This window comes from Pundamilia nyererei, unplaced genomic scaffold (assembly GCF_000239375.1).
Source record: "Pundamilia nyererei isolate P.nyererei 1_Seehausen unplaced genomic scaffold, PunNye1.0 scaffold00311, whole genome shotgun sequence".
NCBI lineage: Eukaryota > Metazoa > Chordata > Actinopteri > Cichliformes > Cichlidae > Pundamilia > Pundamilia nyererei.
Window position 1 is genome coordinate 138,722 of NW_005187712.1, and position 10,628 is coordinate 149,349.

Genomic DNA, 10,628 nt, shown 5'->3' on the forward strand with positions numbered 1-10,628 from the left:
TTCTGATTCTGATTCTGATTCTGATCCCCATGTACTAAACAGAAATGAGGAAGTTAAAGAATTGAGAACAAGGAGGGAGGGAGGGTGGGGAATGTAAATGAGAATGTACAGCTTGCAGAACTGGGGGAACCTCTGTAGATGACAACTGGAAGGAGCGTGTTTGGAGGTGTGGTCCTGCTCCTGAAATTCCAATACATAATCTCCAAGTCTTTAATCCAGGTACAGGCTGAATGTGGGAGCTTCAGGTCCAGCACTCTCTGCACTATGATGTCCGGCATACTGAATGCTTACCTGTAACCTATTTACCTGAGTGTTCCAGGAGGGTCAGCGTGGTATGAAGAGTGATGGCAATAGCATCCGCAGTGGAAGGGTCGATCCTGTAGGGGGTTGAATTGTGCTGGGAGGCAGGCCTCTGTGTGCTTCTTACACCTTTTAATCCAGAAACGTAAGTGGACTATCTATTGAAGCAAGGATATTTCCAATATCTGTGACATATCCAGTGTTCTCAGTGTTAAAGGCAGATCTGTAGAGACTGTGACTTGGAAAGTAAAGTGATTTGTTAGTTGTTATTTTCAGTTGTCCCAGCACAGAGTGCTGGCATTCATCTCCATGAAGCCATCCCAGTGAGTTTGCATAGAGGTGTAAGGAACAAACAAGATGTTTTTCCAACACTGATGCTTGTCACAGATCTGGGTAACACTGCTATGTTTGGTGTTGTACAGTCTGGCTTTTAGACAGATTTGCTCTGATGCTCACTGGGCTTAGCCAGAAAGCCCCATGCTCTGCATATCAGCCCAGAGGTGGTGCAGCTGGTTTCATGCTGCACACAGACCCTCAGCCTCCTGTTAATATTACATATTAGACAGGTCGGAATAGTTATTAATAGTTTTTTTGTTAATGTTATTTTTTCTGGTAGTGGGCGGGGGTGTACCACGCCACACAACATGCCATTTACAGCCTACGGTAGTTTGCAACAGCCATTTCTTTTGCATCCATTCCCTTCTTATCCCTGTTGACGGGAGGGGGATGAAGCAGACCCCCTGGACAGGTCGCCAGTCTGTCGCAGGACTAATGTAACAGAGTCATAAATCACATTGTTATAATTACACAAAATGTGTTCTAAACCCCCAAACTGCTCCTATCATACCTGACTTTTAGGACCTCCAAGCCTGTAGTTATGTTCATTATCAGTTAGAGCCCCTCCTTATTGTTTTCTTCTTCTTCTTTGGTGCAATCCTATAAATACAGTGTACCCCTTTTGCCTCTCCCCTTTTTCTACAATTCCCCTGTGGGAGAGGTGGGTGTCATTTCTTTCCAACACCTTAAAAACACACATAATTCATATTTAGCCACCCTGATGTTTATGATTGCGATGTTAGTTCAGTTATTGTCATTATTAAGCCTGTTTTTGTAAGATGTGATAAGTGTGTAGTATGTGTGTATCATAAATGTGTTTTAGGCTCCATAAATGCTAGCATGAATATATACTCCTTGCTAGCTTGGGAGCTGTGGTGGGTTGAGCTGGAGTGGGCAAATTATTTACTTGGAGGTCTTTCTTTCTTTTACCTTTTTTATCAGGTATGTCGGATTTCATGTTGTGGTTTTTGTTTTATCTTATGTCAAATATGTTACGTGTAAATGCATATTTTATGTTTAATGTAAAAATAAATGCCCCTTTTCTACAATTCCCCTGTGGGAGAGGAGCTGGAGTGGACAAATTATTTACTTGGAGGTCTTTCTTTCTTTTACCTTTTTTATCAGACACAACGCAGAATCACACCGGTTACACTAACACATAGAGACAGACAACCGTTCGGACTCACATTCACACCTATGGGCACTGATGCTCTGACGCTCTGTTCTCTGAAAAAGACCTGTTGTATAATTCTGAAATGTACATTATTTTTCAGTTTTGGGTAACCCTACCCTTTTGTAACCTCTGGCAGTTAAACCAGTTAAGTCACCACTTACCTTTGTACCATCAAGCTATTCATTGGACTTGAACCACTTGAATAGCTAAAAAAACAGAAAAATGAGGGTGTTATAAAACGTTTGACAGGTGGTGTACCTGTCGGACTGAAAACACCTGAATTTTAAGATTTTGACATATCAAACACGGTTGTTTGATATGTTGCAGGCACTTCCAGTTTCATAATGGGGAAAGGCTCTCCTTCTGTTTCTGCACTGGTCCCATGTGCTGCTGTTTGGGTTGAAAATGCAAACTCATCATAGTTTAAAGATTCAATATTAAATCTTAAAGGTTGATTTTAATTTTAATTTCATTCATATAAGTTTTTTGCTACTCTTCATGCTGTGCTTGTCCCCACATAAATATAAATGACTGAATAAGTGAGTGTGTAACCATGCTGTGGTTGGGGTGTGTTTTAGTCTATTAAAAAGGTTCACAGACCCCTGAGCAGCCATAACAATCTCTTTCATAATTCATCTTACAAAGGAACAAAAAGGAAAACACTGTTGCTTATGTTGGAGAGAAAACGAATGTGCTTAAAACTGAGAGAACAGTTGTGTCATTGTTAGCAGACTTGGTTTGGTTGAAGCGACATCTGCTTTGGATAGATTTGGAACTTTTTTCTTCAATATATGAATCTGAGCACATAACTTAGTTTGATGCCAATATTTAGACCTCACTCACCTTTTTTCACTCATTATGTATTTATACACCACTCTGCATTTAATCATTAGTTATTATTTATCTCTAGCCATCTTACTCTGTGTGTCTGTTTTCTGTTAAAAGGAAAAGTTTTGAATGCACAACCTTACACATGAAAACACTCCCTGCCCCTGATCAGCACAGCCATCATCATTCTGAACCACACAGGCGTTTCTAAATTCCTGCATGCTTCTATGCTTAAAATATGTCTCTCTGAGTCTTAAGAGAGGGTTCTGCAACCTTTTCTATCTCTGTTTTATTATTGGAAAGCACTTTGGTCAACTTTGTTGTTTTTAAAAGTGCTATATACAGTAAATAAAGTTGGATTGGATTGGATTTTCTAGCAAGATGAGCATCAACAGCTCTTCATGCCATGAGTACTGCATCATGCACCGTGGTGGCCAGTCATTGATGAGGCTGCTTGTTTTGGGCCACTGCTCAGAGCCTCCTTTTAAATGACTGCTGTGTACAGATGCATACCACACAGACGAAAGGCTTCAGTGTCTAAAAATGTCCTGGGAATCTCTTGGTGTCAGCATGCTCAAATCTTCTTCAATTTACTAGCTAGGTCTCACTGTTCTGGTAAAATGGATTGCCACTGCAAACCCAATTATTGGCTTGAGAATGGAGACGTATTGAGACGCTGGTTCAGTGTAAGTGGATTCTGTCTTACTGATGAACAGAGCTCAGTGCTTTGATATAGACTGGTGTGAAATTAAATAAGCAAGATTCAAAGAGAAGAGACTGAAAGAAGTGAGCAAGTTCATCCCTGACTGAGGAGCTGCTGAGGTCACCCTGGCCTTGTCAGCATGACTTAACCAATGGCGTATAGCTCTACAGTGAGGACGATAAGGACAGAGAGAGGGCAGAGAGGTGGTTAAGGGACTAAACAAGTAGCACATTGTCACTGTGGACCTGTCAGCTTGTGTTACAGCCAGTGAGAAAGTGGGACAAAGTGCTGCTCAGGCTTTTTGGAAATCAGGCAGCCCCTTAGCCATTGCTTGCCATTCTCAATGATGATCACAGGCAATACACTGGGGTTGCTAAAGGGTCTGGCTAACCCTAGCATGCAAGACTTTTAATAATAACCCCTGAAGTGGTAACTTACGGTAATAACATGTCCATGATCAACAATCTGAAGGTAGAGAGTAAATAGTTCTAACATTGAAAAAAATAAATCATCTGATCCTTACCAGGTAAATGTAGTCAAATAAAACCAGAAGAACACATGAAATAATACACAGTGCCATTATTTATTTAACTAAATGTAAGGAATTTTGGCCCACTGTTTTTCCACAAATGCTTCAGTTGTGTGGCGTTTGTGGTCATTCCTTTATGCACAGCTCTCTTGAGGTCCTACCACAGCATTTCAAGGTCTGGACATTGACTGGGCCTCACCTCTGACTCTAGAATAGTTTGGCATATATAAGAGTTTGTGGTTGACTCTGTGAATGTGGAGTACCAGGTGACCAGCATCTCCACTCATGTCTCATCTGTTCAGAGAACTTTGCTCCAAAAGTCTTGTTTGTTCAGCTTCCCATGGGAACACCTCCAATCATATTTCTTCAGAGTCTTTCTAACTGTACTGTCATGAACTTTAATATTTAATGTGCTAATTACAGCCCACAGGGTCTGAAATGGAGTTCTTGGGATTTCGCAGTTTCTCTTAGCATTGCATGGTGAGCTGAGCTCAGGTGAATTTCTGGGACTTGAACCATCTTTAATTTTCCAACTTGTGAATGGTATTTCTTACTGTAGATTATTCTAAGATAATACTTTAAACTATTTCATAACCTAGATAATTATGCATGGGCTACAAAAATGATGTAGTGGAGATATGATATTGTAGCAGCCTTACTCCGTGTGTAGCACAGCGAGAAGCTTGTTTGTGTTCTTTGCTGATATTCTAATGATGTTTGATTCCTTGGAAAGTGATTCTGTCACTACTTAAAGTGTGCTTGTAGCCGTAAAGCAAAGTGATCCACCCGCGATGCAGTAGTGTGGCCATGTATGCAGAATACATTTAACATTAAGCATGAAATCAGATGGAAACTCTAAGGTCTGTCGCAGTCGTGTAAGAACCGTGTTGTAGTCCTGACAGCACATATGTATGTGGGGGACATGTAAGAACAGAGCTGTGCTGAGCATGTGGAGCCTACTCCTCCATGTCTTTTGTTGTTCCTCATAATAAAATGAGTGAAACCATGGCAACAGCACAAGTTTCTCCCATAATAAAAACAGCAGAAGATTTATCCTTTGTCCCTTTTTTACTTGTCACACTGCTTTACTGTGACATTTGCAGCCTAGCAATGCAAAAATAAATGGACGGATGGAACGTCACCACATTTCTCCCCGGGTACTCCCGCTTCCTCCAACAGTCCAACGACATGCAGTTTGTGGGGATAGGTTAACTGATCAATCTAAATTGCCCAATGGTTGTTTGTGTCTGTGTGTTGGCCCTGCGACAGACTGGCGACCTGTCCAGGGTCTACCCCGCCTCTCACCCTATGACAGCTGGCGTAGGCTCCAGCGCCCTCCCGACCCTGAAAAGGATAAGCAGAAGCGAATGGATGAATATATGTAGATATATGTATATATATATATATATATATTCGTGCTGTTAGCGTTAATCTCGTTAAAATGACGTTAATGCCATAACCGCATTAACGCGGCAAATCTCGGTTAGCGAGTTAGCGCAGATCGCCCTGTGCTGGGGCTACACACGTTAACGAGCTAACCGTGCTAACGAGTTTACGCCGTGCAGCCACACGCTGCTATATATATATATATATTTATATTTGTTAATTTGAGTTTATTACAGTTTAGGTTTTAGTTTAGTTTCCCCAGCTTGCCTTGTTCCCCCACCATCTTTAGTACAGCGGCTGAAATGAACATTGCTTTCCCTTCTATTCACTTTTTATGTGTTTATGTATGCAAGAGACCGTATAAGTAACTTTTGATTTTAGGATCACAAATAGTTCTTTCAGATTATATTTGACTATTTAGCATTTGTACATGATCTCTTTCCTTATTGTGTCTTTCTTCATGCCTTCTCCTCCACTACTCTTTCTCCTCTCTCATTTCCACCTCATTGTCTTCCTCTTCAAGCTTCATCTTCTGCACCGAAGTCAGGAGATGAGGCTCTAAAAATAGTATCATTACTACAATGTACTGGCTTGTAGAAGACATCTTGAGGTTTTAATTACTAACTATACTGGTGTGGTTAAAGGTTTCCATACAGTCACAATGGGCATGAATGTCATGGTAATTTGAGTCTTTTAATGATTTCTTTGAGCTCTTCTCTTTCCAGGTAATCACTTTTTATTGTAAGTTATAAAAACAGGATTGATTGGTCAAAAACTTGGGGGAGAACTTTCGGTCTAGCAGAGTCAACATCAAAGTTTTGTACCTTCCGGTGCCAACAACAGTCCAGGCAGATCATCCCCCTCAAATTCCTCAGAGAGAGGGAATTCTCCCTGCTGTTAGTGTCTGAGTGCAACGGTCTATTCTACAATACATATATGTGTACAATAAAGGATAAAACAGTGACTTTTAGCCAGCATAGTTTGATCCTCATCATCGTCAGATAGGCTCATGTGGCTCTGTTTGAAAAACAGGCTTTAAAGTGGTCAGTGCAGCATATACGTGTTACTGAGCACAGTGCAGGCCCTGCATTCTTTTACTGATGTTACGACTATCACGGTGTGCAGTGTATTTCATCCCAGTACATCCCTACCAGTGTCACCATGGAAATACAGCTCCTCATATCAATGATGAGTAGCTGACGTGGTAGGGTCATCACTTCCACTCCACCTGGTGCCAGTTGCGTTGGTGTTGAGTTTTATTTGGTTATATTTTATCAGTTGTCTAATGTAAGAGATCTATCGTGTGGACTCTTTCAGTGGCTCCAGAGTGCGATGCTTTACATTCACCTAATGAGTGAAAGCAGCCTGGTTTGATCCCTGGAGGAACCAAATACACTGCTTAGTTAACTGTCCCAACAGACTGGGAAATAAAGTATTTGCAGGGAAAAACTTGGACATATTAGAGAAAGTGAGTTATGGCGCTATGATTTATGACAGGGGAAGTAAGAAAAAAATTGGCTCGGTTTGTCCCCAGTATACCTTTTTTGCTTTCTTCTGACCAGTGCTTGTGCTAGGTCCTCATCGGGGTCAGAGTTTTCTCCAGCACCAGGTCCCACTGACTACTTTGTCCTTTCACATATGTATCTATTGCTATTACGCTGCATCGGCTCACTCACAGCATGGCTGTTATGTAATTTCTTCTTCGTCTTCTTCTGTTTTACTGACAGCTGGCAACCCATTTAATTAGAGCAGGTAGTTGTACTGCCCTCTAGTGGAAGAGAATGTAATTGTTCTGCCCGATACCCACACCGATCGCATAGATTACTAATCAGGTGGAACCAGATAATCTTCCACGGCACACCTGATCATTTCTCACGGCACACCTATGTGCCGCGGTGCAGTGGTTGGGAAACACTGCCTTAGCTGAAGAGGAGTGACTGCGTCAACCACCGTACCTGTTTTTACTGGTCACCTCGGGTTTCTATCACTTTTCACTGGCTGCCTAAGCCACAGTAGTTTTTGTGTCTAAAAGCTATTATGTTCTCTAGTGGCATGATCTTTCATATTTTTCTCCTCATGAAGAGAAATCCCATATCCAGACCCAAACATGAGTGTGTCTGCTAACAGGAACTGTGTGTTTAATAAAGTGTGATATTACTCGGTGCCACACACATGTCAGTGATTCACTGACTGTTACACTGTTACACTGTTACACTGTTCTTTCATTCCACAAACACACACTGGCTTCTTTTGCATCAGTTACACATTCACCATTCTGCTGCTCACTGGCATCAGTGTCTGAAAACAATAATAAATACAGTTTATTTATAATTAATTTTAATGTTGCATTGAAGCTGCCTGACGTAAACAGCTGTTTAAAAAATTACTTGTTTGAAAGGTTTCCATCCGTCCCTGATTTAGACGTTTGCTCCAGCTTTTCAGACCTCACCCTGGGGACTGGAAGACTTCTATAGTGTAAGGATCAGTGGCCTGCCATGTTTGTCTGTAGAAGCTTTCTTTGGCTAATAGTCAACTTTAGAGAGTTGTATAGAAAGTGGGCTCAGTCCTGTTTTCAAAAGCATACATATTTGCGCATAGACAGGCTTGAGTCCTTTTGTGTATTCAGCAGCTGTGTCACTAGTGATGGGGCCCACTGAGAGAGCACTGGTACGAATGACTGACAAAATAACACCACCCACACTAGCAGCACCCACTCACAGGTAAAGTGCTGCTCCTTTCAGTAATCTGTTTTCTTTGTGTATGTGGCCCCTATTTCTCCTAGATCACAGTGACAGAGACTGTGCTGTTTCTGGTCCAGTACACGTCCAAGGAGTTTGACCGTTTAGAGAAGACAGTGGCCACCGGAGACTGCTGTTACCTCAACCCGCTGGTACGCAGGACATTCCGCTTCCTCGGTAAGTTTTAGGCGTGTGTATGCTTGTTTCTGTTACTTCACCTGTCAAAGCTGAATGTTTTTCTATAAGTCTGTGAGAAAACTGGCCACATGTGACATTCACATAATAAACTAGTTAGTTGAGTTTGTTGATCAGGTCCTTTGATCAGCAAACACACTTTTTCCCACTAAATTGAAAAACTAAGATCGACTACAGGAACAGCACTGATGTTTTGGACGCTAGAAACAACTTTTCTTTCACTCAACCTGAACTAATCGTCTCAGTAAAGCTCCACCTGTTTGCTCTTTGCATTGTGTAACCGTGCCAGCGTCATCATTGCTGCTGCTGTTGGGTTATCAGTGTTTCTGATTAAAACTGAGGGCTCCTGAATACGTTTGTGTTGCAGGTCTGTTTTTAGTGGCAAATGTGGGTGCGTTTGCATTTCCACAGTGACAGTGGTGCTCTACAGAGCCATGCCTTAAACGAAGAGAAAGACCTCTTGGATAAGTATTATTTAAACCATGAAAGGACATTCATTACCTTTAAGTCCAACTACTTGTTCTAGCCTTGCCAGGAGAATGTTGTGATCAACCGTAGGGCTGTGCGATATGACCAAAATCTCATATCCCGATATAAGACATCTATCATCCCGATAATGATATACATCACAAGAATTTAACATTTTCTGTAAATTCTGTGAATCTCAGGCAGATTGACTTGCATTGAAGTGTTTCCAGCTGGGTGTCATGTACCTGGAGTTGAGACTTTTAACCAAACCATGAAACGATACATTTTTAGTTGTAACGGCCGTTGTTTTCTTTGTGAGTATTTATTACACGGCGTGCTGCCGGGAAAAGCCTGCTCTAACGTTTGAGTCTAAGGTTTATTTTTTAGCACCCGACGGCTCTTTTTTGCTTCTCATCCATAAATGCTCTCCATACTCTTTCATGGGATTTAGTTTATTTTGAAAAGTCTCAACAGGATTTTGAGCTTTATTGTGAAAGGTATGCAAAACAAACAAGCAGACGGCGGAGCCACGCCATTTTTTTTACCGTCTTGGTTGCTAACGACAACGTGTAAAAACAGGCACTTGTCCGTCCGTAGTGTGGTTATATTAAATATAAGACAAAGAGAGAACTTTAAGAAACTAATATAGCCACTACAGTGACCATCAAAATGATGAAAAAATATTGACGTAAACAGTTTCTTTTGCGACACCACGAAACAAACGATAGCGTAAAATGAAACGATGGACGTTTTTATATCGTCAGCTGATATATATTGTTATATCGAACAGCCCTAATCAACCGTATCGTTAAGTCTAATAAAACTAGGACCACTGAGCGCCCTGAATCAGCAGTTAAAAGGAGGTCATTAAAAACTCTTAATAGCGCTGTCTCGGTACTGTGGCGTGGTTTAAACCCAGATTGGAATTTCTCGCTGATTCCATCAGTCTCTAACAAGGTCAGCAATTTATGAAGGACTATTTTTTCCGAGATTTTCCAATAATGGCGGTTGAGGCTGTGATGCTGTGTTCTTTGACCAGGAGAGATCTTCTGAGATGTGCACACACAGGAACTTGGTGCTGCTTACCCTCTCCACAGCAGCACTGTTGATGGTTAGTGGGGTGTGCAGGGTGTGAGTTCTCCTGAGGTCTGTGGTGATCTCCGTAGTCTTCTCCACATTCAGGGAAAGGTTGTTGTTGCTGCACCACTCAGCCAGATGGTTAACTTCACTCCTCCATGTCTCATCGTTGTTGCTGATGTGACACAGCTGTGTCTGAGGCCAACTTGATGTAGCTGTGTGACGGTGTGCAGTTGAGAAGGGGGCTCAACATACATCATTGGGAGCCCACGTATTCAGTGTTCTTGAGCTAAAGGTGTTGTTGCCGACCCGTACTATCTGCTGTCTTCCTGTCAGGAAATCCAGCAGCCAGTTACACAGCGAGGTGCTGAGCCCCACCAGATCCAGTTTGTTAATGAGTTGCTGGGGAATGATTGTGTTGAATGCTGAAGTCAATGAACAGCACTCTAACATATGAGTCAGATGTGTGAGGGCTAACCATCTCACCCTCAACGTCGCAAAGACAAAGGAGTTGATAGTGGACTTCCGGAGGTGCAGAGAAGTACACACCCCCATCACCATCAACGGCGCTGCTGTGGAGAGAGTGAGCAGCTTCAGAGCTGCTTTTCTACACATCAGAGCTGCTTTTCCACCATCCCTGGACTCGCACCAGTTTGCATACAGGGAGAACCGGTCAACCGAGGATGCGATCGCCACAGTGCTGCACACATTACCGAAGCACTTGGAACACAGGAACACCTATGCACGGCTCCTCTTTGTAGACCACAGCTCGGCTTTTAATACCATCCGGCCATACAAACTCCGTCCCAAACTCCACCAACTGGGAGTTAACTCCTCTCTGTGCAACTGGATTGTGGACTTCCTCACTAACCGTAGACAGAGTGTCAGAGTGGG

At 42.2% G+C, this 10,628-nt stretch overlaps 1 protein-coding gene across 1 annotated transcript in view; it reads left to right on the plus strand.

The window, feature by feature from the left end:
- The window catches only part of LOC102192667 (lipid phosphate phosphatase-related protein type 5), a 100,066-nt gene that overhangs the window by 9,408 nt on the left and 80,030 nt on the right, over nucleotides 1-10,628 (plus strand). The window contains exon 2 of the mRNA XM_013915487.1: nucleotides 8,039-8,171. Coding sequence (XP_013770941.1) covers nucleotides 8,039-8,171 — 133 coding nt within the window. The remainder of the gene's footprint in view (nucleotides 1-8,038; nucleotides 8,172-10,628) is intronic.